At 48.7% G+C, this 13,707-nt stretch overlaps 1 protein-coding gene across 1 annotated transcript; it reads left to right on the plus strand.

Moving 5' to 3' along the window:
* Positions 1-597: 597 nt before the first annotated feature.
* On the plus strand, positions 598-6,904 carry UPK3A (uroplakin 3A). Its single transcript, XM_066590204.1, has 6 exons — positions 598-734; positions 2,969-3,109; positions 3,407-3,623; positions 3,872-3,951; positions 4,654-4,786; positions 6,222-6,904. The coding sequence occupies exons 1-6, from the start codon at positions 677-679 to the stop codon at positions 6,346-6,348; spliced, it is 756 nt and encodes a 251-aa protein (XP_066446301.1). The 5' UTR covers positions 598-676; the 3' UTR covers positions 6,349-6,904.
* The last annotated feature ends 6,803 nt before the right edge of the window (positions 6,905-13,707 follow it).

Consider the following 13,707-nt stretch of genomic DNA (forward strand, 5'->3'; position numbering starts at 1 on the left):
CCCATTAAGGGCTTATTCACACAAGCGTTTTCACGGCCACCCATTATACGCTCGTGTGAATAAGCCCTCCGGCCGCTTTCAGACAAGCGTATTTTTTTTCCGTTTTTGCGCTCTGTCTTTTTATGGACAGTAATAAGGAGATGATCGAGATCTATGGAACTATTCGCACGGCCGTATTTGTCGCAGTCGTCTTCTAAATACGCTACTTTTCTCCGTTTTTGCTGTGTATTTGCCTTCCTTGGCGTCCAGATTCCGGATACGTGACAATTCGCTCACGTGAAACCGGCCTTATATGGCGATTCATGCCACTAGAATGTCGCAAATAATTCAGCATCAAAGTTTGCGAATTAACTAGTTAATCACCAAATCTGGGAAGTGATGAGAGAAGTGAGCGCCGCAGGGAGTTCCGTGAAGAATGGGGGACAATGGCGCATTCGCTGCTCGTTTACTGCGCGGTTTTCCCTGTTAATAACGCCCAAATAACGGATTCACCCGGATTTCATCACAAGTATCTCTGGGTATCCAGGCTTCACTCTGCCACACCTATAGCGGCAGAGAACTGCCTGTGATTGGTGGAGGCATTGGGCGGAGTCAGCAGCAGGTGGTCGGTCAGTAGATACCTGCGGCTCATTTCCCCTCCTCTGCAGGTAGAGCGCACCTGGATCTCTGCAGCACTATGGGGGCCGGGAGGTATCTGCTCGCAGCTCTGCTGGCTCTCTTGCACTATGATTTGGGTAAGTGGCTTCTGCACATTTCTGAGGGTCCCACAATCTTCTACTTGAATATATTCAGATGTAGCAGAGCTGAGTTTGTTAAATGGAGCCAGTTGGACTCTGGGGTGACTTCTGGTTACAGTGACTCTCTCTTGTATAACTGATACAACTATTTCTGCTAGAAGGGTGGATTTCCTGAAATGGGGAAAAGATCTCCCTTGAGATTTGCCCCATGTGGATCTGCAGCAGGCCTTTCAGTTGTAAGGGTGAATCTACTGCAGATCAATGACACATTCTGCACCAAATGGTGGGTTTTTAGTTTACACCCCTCACATGTGACTGCACCGAGGAAGCCTTCTTGGGTTTTGTTGGGCAGCCTGAAATGACAAACTCAGCTCTGCTACATCAGTGCTTGGACGTGTTTTCAGACACCTGAGTTCACTGGCCAGCAGATGCCAAAGCTTAATCCTCCATATAGTGAAGAGTTCTGGTGTACTTGGTGTGGTGTTTTCAGGATCTCTGCTTGCTGTTGGTGAGCAGGAGCGCTACAGTTTAGGGTAAAAAGCAACATAGTATGTTAGGCTGGAAAAAAAAAAAAAGACAAATGTTCAGCCTATAACCCCCCCCCCCCCCCTCCATGAGGTAGGAGCCGACTTTTCTCATTTTTAGGTTGGAAAAATTCCTTTCAACTCAGTCTAGCAATTGGAATAATTCCCCCCCCCCCCCCCCCCCCGAATTGCTGACCACCGACCCTTATTATGTAACCGGTGATATTGCACTCAAGAAAGACCGCTTTTGAACTCTTTAAATGAATTCGCCATCACCACGTCCTCAGGCAGAGAGTTCCACAGTCTCACTGCTCTTACAGTAAAGAACACCTTCTGTGTTGGTGATGAAACCTCCTTTCCTCTAGATGTAGAGAGCGCCCCCTTGTTACAGTCCTGGGTATAATAGATGATGGGAGAGATCTCTGTACTGACCCCTGATATATTATACATAGTTATTAGGTCGCTCCTCAGCTTCCCCTAGCCCCTAGCCTTTTTTTTTTTTGGATGCCCTCCGTTCCTGCTGCAGTGGCCGGGCTTGGGATTACACCTGCTGCAGTGGCCGGGCTTGGGATTACACCTGCTGCAGTGGCCGGGCTTGGGATTACACCTGCTGCAGTGGCCGGGCTTGGGATTACACCTGCTGCAGTGGCCGGGCTTGGGATTACACCTGCTGCAGTGGCCGGGCTTGGGATTACACCTGCTGCAGTGGCCGGGCTTGGGATTACACCTGCTGCAGTGGCCGGGCTTGGGATTACACCTGCTGCAGTGGCCGGGCTTGGGATTACACCTGCTGCAGTGGCCGGGTTTGGGATTACACCTAAAGTTCCTGTTTACTTTAATGGGAACTTTGCCTGCAATCCAAAGTCTGGCCACTGCAAGCCGTTTGCTTCCTGTAGAAATCCGCCTGGCGCATCGGCCCTAGCGGACAGCTAATTGGCAGGAGTCCCTAGCGGCATGCCTCTGCTGATCTATATGGACAGCCTATCCTGTGGACAGGCCATTAATAGTTCACAAATGGACGTTCCCTATCCTTTCTCTACACTTATGAAAAGTCCAGAGGCTGAAATCTGTGGGGGTCCGGGGTGCCTGCTAGTGGAAAGGAGAAGGAGCAAGAGTCTTCGTAGACTTGTACCCCTGCCCTCTAGCCAACGTCAATGGAGGAAAACAACTTGCTGGATCTCTAATGCAGCTTGTGTGGAGTTGAGGAGGGATGTGACTCTATAAGGGTTTGACCATACAGTGACACATAGCGGGGTTCACATACAAAGTGAGCAGGATATGTTTTGCCCTCCAATTGGCTACAGAGAACATTGATGTTAAGTTGTCTCTCCTGCACTGGACAAACAAAGATGGCCGCACCGCGTCTCCGACTGCTCGGCGCACTACACGCTGCTCTGATTACCCAGTTCTGCTCCGTCAGTCAGAAGCGTCCGGCTATCGGTGTTTGTCAAGGAATGGAGGGTTTCTTTACTCCTCCTCATTTCAAAGTGGGGACCCCGTAAGGCAAGAACCATAGCAAACCGAAAACTAGGGGAGGCCTTCTGCTAGCGGGTCAGCTTACAGCCATAGATGGGCCCAGTCTAAGGGGGGGGATGACCGATCTTGTAAGACATGCATAGAATTCTGTGCCGATTGCTTTATGAATCAGGATGGGGATAAAAGGAGGAATTGGAACTCACCTGTCGACTTCACGTTTTTGTCTTCCAGCACGCGGCGTGGCGCCATTGTTGTGCAGCTCTACTATTTGCGCAATTAATCCAACCCTGAATACCATCATCTTGGAGAAACCTTACTGCTTCTATACAAGCTCATCGCCCGTCACTGTTGCCCTTTATGTAGCGAGAAACTGTAAGTCTGTCATATTACAATGGGGCATGCGAACAATGTCTGCAGGGAGGCGATAAGCTATTGATAAAGGGGGGAGAATCTACAAATAGTCAGAACCCAGGGTGAGCGCGACAACAGCCCTCGACATCCTACATGTATATGAAATCAAGGACTGTTTCAGTGCCCGCCCTGTACTGCCCCCTATATTCAGGGATAGGACTACTAGAATACCGTGTAGAGTCCTGCCCCCCCCCCCCCCCCCCCAATGTACAAGAATTTGACTAGTAGAATATAATCATCTTCGTTTTTTTTTTTAAGCTGCTGAAAGTAATAAGCTGGAGCTGACGAATACCTACTACACAACGGACCGCGGGCGCTCAGCCCCGTATGTAGCAGCCACCTTTAAAAATCCCGTCTGCGCTGGGGACCCCACCACTGCTGATATAGGAGAATATGTCTACCGTGTGGGGGATAACGAGAACTGCTTCAACCTAAAATTCTGCAATGGCCCTCTGCTCAATAACACGGCGTACAGGTATTCACGCGCTTCGTTCCATTAAAGGGGCGGTATTGTGTTGGAGGGAGGGGAGTATGGCTCTGGCTGATATTTAACACCATTCAAGCTATAGGGGTAATATTACATAGTGACTGGACAACCCCTTTAATCAGGGCTGTGATGAGTGGCGGTGGGGCTGGTGTATTTAGGGAGAGGACTGGCGTAGATAACGGTTTTGTTAGAAGTGATGATGTGATTTAAATGATTTCCTCTTATATTTTTTTTAGGTTTTTGTATGCCTTTTACGATACAAGCAACGTGTTGTTATATCAGTCCAGTTGGTCCGCACCAATCACCACTAAGCAAGGTAAGGGTCAATATATTAGGATAGACCTCACTGCTACTTATGTGACCTCCGGCATGACGTGGCAGCAACACGAGGGCAAAAGTCTTGTGCCACCAAGGACCCATTCAGACAGTCTGTCCGTTCCACAAGTGCCATATGCCCCCATAACAAGAACTCATGCGATGGGCCGGGCCCCCTGGCGTGGCGATGGGCCGGGCCCCCTGGCGTGGCGATGGGCCGTTCATTGCAAGCTGCACTCCAGGAACATCAATCTGTCCTTCATCCCCTGTCGGCTCCATTTATTTGTCCCTAGGTCAGTGTTTCTAAACTCCAGTCCTCGGGGACACCCCCCCCCCCCCCCCCACTGGTCATGTTTTCAGGATTTCCTCAGTATGGCCCAGGTGATGCAAGTATTGTCAGTGTGTCTGACATTGAACAGGAGTCCTTGCTATAGGACATCCTGAAAACATGACCCGTTGGGGGTCTCTGAGGACTGGAGTGGAAGCACTGGACTAGGTGACCACATGGCCGGCCATTTACTAGAGATTCCTTTGATCTGCTGTAAATGATGGTGGAATCTGGTGCAATCTTTCAATTCTCCTACAGTGCCCCCGCAGGACAAATGAAGCATTGCATGCTGCCCCACCAACCTCTAGTCGCTCAACTCATAAACTGGTTTTCTAAATCTCTCAGCCCCCTGTAAGATCTTCCTTTTTCTTTCAGGTAAAAACCCATCAAGCATAGACACCTGGCCCGGTGCTAGAAGTGGCGGGATGATTGTCCTCACCTCCATTCTCAGCGTGTTGATGTTCTTGCTCTTGGCAGGTCTGGTGGCCGCAGTGATTACATCTCTGATGTGAGTAGAGTCTTAAGATCTGGATATACAGGGTGTAGTGAAAAAGCCGGATCCAGCGCTATATCTCACTGCTGGTGTCCTATATTGAAATGCTAGTGGCGTACTTGAATATGAAGGCATGGTTGTACTACATGATGGTGTGATGCATGGGCCCCCGGGGCCCCAGAACATGGATTTCAATTTGGTGTTGTGCCCTCACAGACAGGGGTTGAGACCCAAGTATAAATTTGAAGAGTAGCATGTCTGAAGAAGAAATGCCCTATGACTGAACTAAGGAACGTGAACTCAAAGTGGCCCCCTGCTACGAGAGGGGCCGATCATCCAGGAAGTCATCTGCAGGAGATTCACGTACCGATCTGCGTTTAATCCCTAGAATGAACACTGGTCCAACGAGGCAATCGCGCCAAATTCAAACCCACATGTTCATTCTGAGATGTGCATGGTCTTCTGATTGGGTCATGCTCTTACAAGCCATTTGCATTGCATGAATCGGCGCTTCGCCATTTTACTAACGTTGCACCACAATGATGGCGTCGGCCCAGGACTGGACTGTTCAATGGCTCCATGTATATGTTGTAGCAGAAGGAGGCCACTAGGAGTATGCTTTCCTTACAGTCCTAGTGACTGCTCCAGGGGACTTGGAGACATGGAAACTGGATTTCTGCTTCTCGCATGCTACTCTTCAACTTTATAATTTGGGGTTTTGCTCTTACTGGGGCCACAACACAACTGAAATCCATGTTCTTGGGCTCCCAGGGGCCGGTATACCATCGTGTAGCACATGCGTGTCTTCCTAGTCAAGTAGTCTATTTCTTTAATATAGGTTCCCAGAACTGAGAGAGATGGCACTGGATCATTCTTCTTGACTACATGCTGTACATTTATGTTCTGTTTGGTTTGGGGATCACAAGTACTTCCAGGAGAAAGTAGCAGCCAAAGGGGAAGGATGGGTGGACCCTGTTAAATGTTTGTGGTCCTCTATTGCTAGCCTTACTTGATCTACACTTGTTGGCAGAATCGCCCATAGACCATCAAGAGGTCTTCTGACGTGTAATATGGGAAGGTCAAAAGAGATGGTCATCTTTAGGGAACTTAGTCTTAGAAGTGAAGCCAATGAGTCCTACTCTACCGACCTCTGTATATAAGCCATATCAGCACAAAGGTTTCTGTTATGGGCCTGGATCTGAACCATAATAATGCCTATATGATCTCACAGTTTGGGGTGATTGCCGCCAGCGATCTGTTTGACGTGCCGTGAGGTTACAATATACTTATCAGACTGGTTGCTTTGGACTCGCTCATGAGAGCCTTCTATGAAGACCCATTGGGTACTGCTCACCTTGTTCATCATCCTGGTCTGCGCTATTAGGATTTCACAGTAAAAATGGAGGAGAATTTATTTTAATGTGTTTTAACTTTTTTACTTTTCAAACAGGACACAAACGAAAGAACTAGAACCTACAAGACATGAAAGTCGGTCTACTCACGTGCCGCAAAAGTCTGAAGGAGCAGCCCCAAGCCTCAGTGGCTCGGAACGCTATTCTACCAACCCGCAACCCTGATGGACCTCCACAGAAGTCAAGCTGAGAATCCCATTGTGACCTTCGAAGTCAGATGATCCAAGGGGTCGTAGCAAGACTGACTTTTCTCACTCATCCATTGGATAGGTGATGAGTCTGATGGGTGGGGGGCTGGGACCCAGAGACAAGCATCCTGTGCCATCCTCTTCTCACTGTAACCCCTGCAGAGAGGAGGAGACTTAGTGGAGTAATGGTCAAGCATGTGTGGTGCCACTCCATTCATCTTCAAGGGAACTGCCGGAGATATAGCCGAATACAAGCGTTTGGCTTTGTTGGCCCTATTGAAATAATTGGAGGTGTGTGTGAGCGTGACCACCACTCCATTTAATCTCCACATAACTGGGTGGGTGCAATGAGTCCTTAGTAATGAGAAGAGGAGGACACAGGAACCCTTGTTCTCTGGATTGGTAGGGCTCTAATTGATGAGGACCCCCCCCCCCCACCACCACCAATCAGAAGTGTATCACCTAGCCTGTGGACAGGTGGTAGGTCAGTCTTCATACAACTCCCCTAATAAACCATTTTATAAAGTTAAGAATCGAATATCGCTGGTGATTACTGGGGTCCAAAACATCAGGAAGGGGTTTTTCCACAATTTAAAATCCTTTTACAGCCACTTTGTCCTTCCTGGCGGCCTCCGACCAGGACATTGGACTGCTGCAGCTAATTGCTGGTCATAGCTGTAATCTTCTATAGCCAGTCATTGGCTGCAGCAGTCACATGTTAAAGGGGTTGAACAATATTAAAAACATGGCTGCTTTCTTCCAGTTGTGTCTAGTATTAATGCTCAAAGTGAATGGGGCTGAGCTGTAATACCACACACAACCTGTAGACAGGAGTGGCGCTGTGTCTGGAAGATAGTCATGTTTCTCTAATCCTGAACAACCCTCCCCTTATGTGTTTTGCTGGGATTTCCTCCCAAGTGGGGTTATACACTTCTGTATGACCATATTAATGCACTTTGTAATATACATCGTGCATTAAATATGAGCCATACAGAAGTTATACACTTACCTTCCCTGCGCTGGCGTCCCCGTCTCCATGGCTCCGTCTAATCGCCCGATTAGAGGCGCTTGCGCAGAAGGGTCTTCTGCCTTCGGGTCTGTCCGGCAGCAGCAGTGTTCTGGCTCCGCCCCCTTCTACGCGTCATCGGGTAGCTCCGCCCCGTCACGTGTGCCGCTTCCCACCAATCCGGAGGCTGGAATCGGCATACGTGACGGGGCGGAGCTACGCGATGACGCGTAGAAGGGGGCGGAGCCAGAACACAACTGCTGCCGGACAGACCCGAAGGCAGAAGACCCTTCTGCGCAAGCGCGTCTAATGGGGCGATTAGATGCTGACGTTAGACGGAGCCATGGAGACGGGGACGCCAGCAACGGAGCAGGTAAGTGAATAACTTCTGTATGGCTCATATTTAATGCACGATGTATATTACAAAGTGCATTAATATGGCCATACAGAAGTGTATAGACCCACTTGGTTTCGCGAGACAACCCCTTTAAGTCCTATGTGAAGCCACCATGGAGAGCAGTCAGGATTCTGGTGTTCCTCAAAATCCTTCCATAAGGGTCTGAGACTTGGTCTTTCCTCTCGAGAGGGCACCATCTCTACTTCTTCTAGTCTCTATCCAGCTCTTACCACAGAGTCTGAGGTGATCTTGTAGGTGAACTACCAAGTTAGAAATGTGTTACAGCGGCTGCTGATGTCTGTTTTTAAGGAAATGTTGAATACTTTAGGGGGGTTTTCTTGTTACTTTTGGCTTTTCTAAATAAACTTTTTGTTTTGTGTAAGTGCCCGCTCTCACCGATGACTAAAGGAAGAGATCCTACCTGCGTGACTTATAGGTCTTGGTTATAAATATACAGATATAAGAGGGCCTCAAGCAGGCGCTCCCTTCTGTCACTCGTTGCATACGGCACAATCGCTGGTCTGATGGTGAACTGACCGTTGGCTAATCCTGATATCACACTGGAATGATACCGTACAGAAGTGTTAAGGGCAATGTCCACTATTGGGATTGTTTGTTTTTTTGGAAGGTGGTTTGGCACTCAGAACCAGCCCCTCTGAAGAAGCCATGGTGCTTGGTTGAGAGTCCCTAAGTGTTGGCACGGGTTCAATCAACTGATGACCTAGCCTGAGGATGGGTCATCAATAGTTTAGTCCTGGATGACAACTTCTAAATTGGTTGTCTAATGAGGGAAAATGACTTCTCAATCCAGCAGTGTTGGAACTTTTGCTTTCTGCCCTGGGTGTGACACCAGGCTATGTGCCAGGACCTTTCTGTGGGCTCGGCATTGGCTGTGCCGGTGAGGGGTGGCTTAGTTCTTGAAACAAGCTGAGAACCCAACTCCACATGATGGGCCAAACCATCTGACCGATGTTGGAAGTAGAGGTTCCAGCGCTGCTCCCCAAGTAAGTATTTACAGAGGTTGTACAGGAAGGGGTGATACCTAAGAGTAACATGGCTGCAGGATCGCACCACATGGGGTTTGGAAGTGAATCTGTGAAATTGAAGAAACTATCTGTTTGCCCCTGCATGGGGTAACCGCCAAACATGTTACTGGGTCACACCTTACTTCATTATACTGAAAAAGCTGTCTATTGTTCCACTGCTTGGTCATAGGCCTCCACCAGAGAGGGATCACTGACTGCTCCCCCTTCACTTCCTCCTGGAAGACTTAAGCCTGGTTTAGACACAACAATTATCGCTCAAAAGTTCTTTTGTGCGATAATCGTTGTGTTCTTACAGCGCCAGATGATCGCTCAGATGCTCCGAGCAGGGAATGCAGAAGCCAAGCGGGTCCGCTCGTCTCCTGTATCCAGCTGTTCTCTGCTCGAAGCGCCCGGCTGTTATACAGCTAAGCGCTCTGAGCGGGCTATGAAGAACACAGCTGGACTGCTCTGTTCTTCATACCCCGCCTGTCTTCAGGGAGCGGGATACAGCTGAAACAATAGTATCAGCTGTATCCTGCTGTGAATTCCTGATCGCTGATCTTTCAGCACGCTGAAAGACGATGATGAGTGACGGGTTAATGAAAACCATGTGAGGTCAGTGTAGTTGGACACAACGATTATCACTTAATAGATGGCTTTGAGCGAAAAACATTGTGTCTAAAAGGGTCTTTAGCACAGATTCACCTGAGCGCTTGCCTCAGTATAATGTACTTGTGCGCTAAGGCCTTTTTCTTGTGCATATATTGGTGTATTCCACAGAACTCTAAGTTCTCCGTGTCCATTGGTGCAGTGTCTCACACATTTGTGCCCTGCTGCCTTCTATGGGGACCTTTTGCTGTGCTACTATGAGGAAAAATAGAACTTTGTGTTTTGCATGCGCAGTTCTGCCGCAAACGTTTTCTTTCATGTTGTGTCAATAGTATCTCTCACGGGCGCGCCACTAACCAGGGGGGGGGTTTGTACGTGTCTACTGAAGCCCTAGACTTCTTGCCAGTTTCAGATCTCAGATGCTTTCATTTACAAAAGACCATGTCTGCACCGCCTAATCAGGCATGTCCTGAAGATGGACTATTTATCCTCTGTTAGCTGGGGTCAGACCCAATGCGTCAGAAGGGGCTACATTATGAAATGTAAAGGCTATTTTTCAATCATTACAAACCGTTGCGGCCATGCCTCCCTTCCTGTAGGGGATTGATATTGGTACTTCTATGGTCAACTGTGGCTTGGGAGAGAAAGTATGAAGAGAAGGGAATGAGGCCAAACTTGGGTTAGGGTTGGATTCTCATGCTGTTAGTGTGTTGGATAGGGGTGCATAGAACAGGCCTGGCATGTAAACAAGGGTGCTTTCACATGGGTACCATAATAATGGGCCGCTGAACAGATGAATGACCGTTCTCACAGACCGATCGTTTGATTTTTATGCTGCATTGATGGATTATCGTTTGGTCGCTGGTAGTGTTTACGCTGAACGATTAGCATTCAGTGAGAATCCGAGTGATGCCATGCCCAGCTCATCCATGTGAGATGTACTGATATGTAACACCAAGGTCCCGCACACTGGGGAGCTGGAGCTCTCAGTTTATAATTGGGTAAACACCCATTAATATCAATGAGGCTTTTCAGACCAGCAGTCTTTATTCCAACAGCCCAATGGTGCGACTCACGGATGAGAGCAAGGATATATAGCCCACACCCCGGCCAGCACATCCATGAGGCACAACGCACACTCTACCATCTGCATGCAGACTACTGATTGCTCCCAACAAGCTTTTCTGCTGTCCTAAATGGATAATTAGATGTCACTATAGAAGTGGGAAATCGTTGCGCCAAATAAGACACGTTTGCCATTGAGGACTCTGGGACACAGTGATGACTGATGAGTCTTTCAGGTTGCAGCTATGGTCAACCATAAGAGCCCGTTACACTTCTTACAGCGGCAGAAGGGCGGACGTTGTTCTCCAGTTTTGCATGGCGACTGTGGATAGGGAATAACTTGAAATTTACCGGTGATGTCATAAATGTCTAAGGTGGAAAGACTCTTCCGTTCTGCAGCTGTGGGAATTGTGGAGGGAAGGTTTATAAGACTGACGATGTTAGGATTTGCTATGACTTTGTGATCAAAAGAGATCCGACCACCGAGATCCCAACCGATTCTGGCAATGAAAAAGCTGCAGCACTCTTCAGTCTTCTCCTGCCCAGCGGCGCCCAGACATCCAAGGGAAGCAGGAAGAATGCAGTTCCTTGTACACCCAGGTGGTTGTGGCGCCGCTGTGCAGGGAAGAACAGATAAAAGGAGCTACAGGACCAACTCAGCACTGTGGCTCATTTATCCTTAGGATGGGAGAAGGTCCCTGAGGTCGAACCTTCCCAGTACGCATGAAGATCAAAGGGTTAATGCCAATGGGAAATAGTAATAAACTCAGCGTTCAGCTCTTGTACTCTTCTTCCTGACCAATTAGGCCCCACCTGACCTGCACCAGGTGAGGCCACGACGAACCAGAAGCCCTTTGAGGAGGTGAGGAGCAGCGCTGCATAGTATGACATCAGCTGCTGATCTCCAGTCAAAATCTGCACCAATAGTCCTCCAGCCTGGAAAGCCACATACGGCGTTCCTCCGTCTATTTTTAAACAGCCTTGTCCTTTTTAGAACGAAGCAGGCCAAAACATACATCGTGATAAGCCCCGCCCCTGGCATGTTGGCGCTTTGCAACCCAAAACAGTCCTTTTCATCACAGTTTGGGCCCTCGGTCTCTAAAAGGTTTGAGATGGCTACTATACTTGCTCTGTCCGCTCCGCGCATCGACCTGGTATTGCAGTGCCTCCAGGACCGCTGCACCCCCTTCCTATTGCAGTTTATCTCATCTAACGAATGAGTTTACACTTTGCTTGCCGCGGATTATTCTGGGGGTTCTCCCCAGCTTGAATCATTCTTTCCATGGAGCCTCTGCGTTTGGCATAGCGCGGTACCAGTGGAAGCAACACCGCGCTCCAGCTATGCCAACTACAAGCCATATTGCTTGCGACTTTGTTTCCTAAGCTGGAGACGTTGGGCCGGCACGTCACTGTACTTTTATAGTAACAATGTAGCCCGGGTGTCGTTCATGCTCGGCTATTTCACCCAACCTGTGTGGCCCATAGTCACTTCTAGTTGGAAAGTGGCAGGCCCATGCTTAATGCTTCAGCGCAGACAATGATGGTGCGGGCCGAGCGTTCCTCCTCCACCGGTCAGGCATAAAGCCTTGTGTGTAAGCATTCCCCTAACCTGGAAGAAATTACTTATTCCTCTTTCTGGAACCATTACACCTACCTCAAAAAGTAGCAGCAGCTGCAACCAATCTGATCCTTGGGTGCTGCCGTCGCCACCTTGTGGACGGAATTAAAAAGTCATTTCGTCGAACATACAAATTATCCAACTCCTGTGGCTTCTTGGGGGAGATAGAGGAAGACACGTCTCCCCTATCCCCAGGACATTTCTTACACACAATCCAAACCAGCAATGAAGAACTATTTGGGCTCCTGGGCAACAAGAGTCACGGACCTCTAATAAATGGAGTTCTACAGGATTAGAAAAAACATGGCTGCTTGCTATGAGAAACAAGGCCTCAGCTGTCCACTGGTTGTGCCAGTAACTGCAGCTCAGTGCCATTGAATGAATGAGGCTGCTATACCGCCGCAACCTTGGAAGAAAGTAGCAATGTTTCTGCAATTCTGCACAACCCCTTATTACTCATGCTCCATCCTCTGGGACACAAACGTCACCTACAGCTACTAGACCATGCGCCTATGTAATATGTTGTCTGTATAGACGTTACCTCACCGTGACCCAATGGAGTGCAGGGCACCGGACAGGAACTTTACGAGTCATTTACAGCCTTCACTGCTCCCAGAAACTACAAGGTTAGGGCTTATTCATGCCCAGACAATACACAGTGTCCCTCTCTGCAGGGGGAGGAGGCTGGAAGAGCTGGGAGCAGTGCACTGAGCTCCCGCCCCCTCTCTGCACTATTTGCAATGGGAGGGGGTGGGGCGGAGCGAAGTCATGGAAACCTAGCTCCGCCCCTGTCCCCTCTCATTGCAAATAGTGCAGGGGGTTGGAGAGGGGGCGGAGCTCAGTGCACTGCTCCCAGCTCTTCCAGCCTCCTTCCCCTGCAGAGAGGGACACCGTATATCGGCCAGGCGTGAATACCCAGCCGATATATAGTTGTCTGAATAAGCCCTTAATCAAATTAAATTTTCCCAATTTAGAGGCCTCTGGAGGAAATTTGAACAGTCACTTAGCCATTTAGGAAAATTATTTATTTTGTTTAAGCAAAAAAGGCGCTGAGGAGGAGCACGTCTACCTCTACCAGTGACAGATTGTTGGTATGTTGTAGTGATTGAAGCTGACTCACTGCATTCAGTGGTGGAAACATGGTTTTGGTGTTGTTGCAAACCAAGGGGGATTTATTGAACATTTGTAGTGCGATCTGCAAACTACAGCGCATCCATCAGCGTCTGTTTTTTCTATAGATAGCTAGTGGATTGTTGTTTCATTTTGAGCATCAGAGCGCCCCCCAGAGGCCTCAGTAAGGGAAGTGTAATTCCGTTATCTCTGTATACCAAACATCTTTACAGGGATGGGGAATCCATTGTTGGTTACAGAATTCCAAATCTATTGCTTCCCCTCACAGAGCAATGTAGTACAATTATAAATTCTGCCAGCAGCTGTCACAAGGGGGCGCTCACAGCACATGAATGTATTGACTCCATGTAGTATGCTGTAAGCTCCCTCTGGTGGCCGCTTGGAGATAGACAAAATGTTATCATTTAAAAGGGGTTGTACCAAGATTGCGAGGTATCCCGTATCCACAGGGCTCGCTCAATAAGCCAGGATAGAGCGCTGCTCTC

Source organism: Eleutherodactylus coqui, chromosome 2, assembly GCF_035609145.1.
Source record: "Eleutherodactylus coqui strain aEleCoq1 chromosome 2, aEleCoq1.hap1, whole genome shotgun sequence".
NCBI lineage: Eukaryota > Metazoa > Chordata > Amphibia > Anura > Eleutherodactylidae > Eleutherodactylus > Eleutherodactylus coqui.

Coding starts and splice junctions, on each gene's coding strand:
- UPK3A (XM_066590204.1), top strand. CDS start 677: ATGGGGGCCGGGAGGTATCTGCTCGCAGCTCTGCTGGCTCTCTTGCAC. Junction 735..2,968: donor TCTCTTGCACTATGATTTGG/GTAAGTGGCTTC, acceptor TTTGTCTTCCAG/CACGCGGCGTGGCGCCATTG. Junction 4,787..6,221: donor GCAGTGATTACATCTCTGAT/GTGAGTAGAGTC, acceptor CTTTTCAAACAG/GACACAAACGAAAGAACTAG.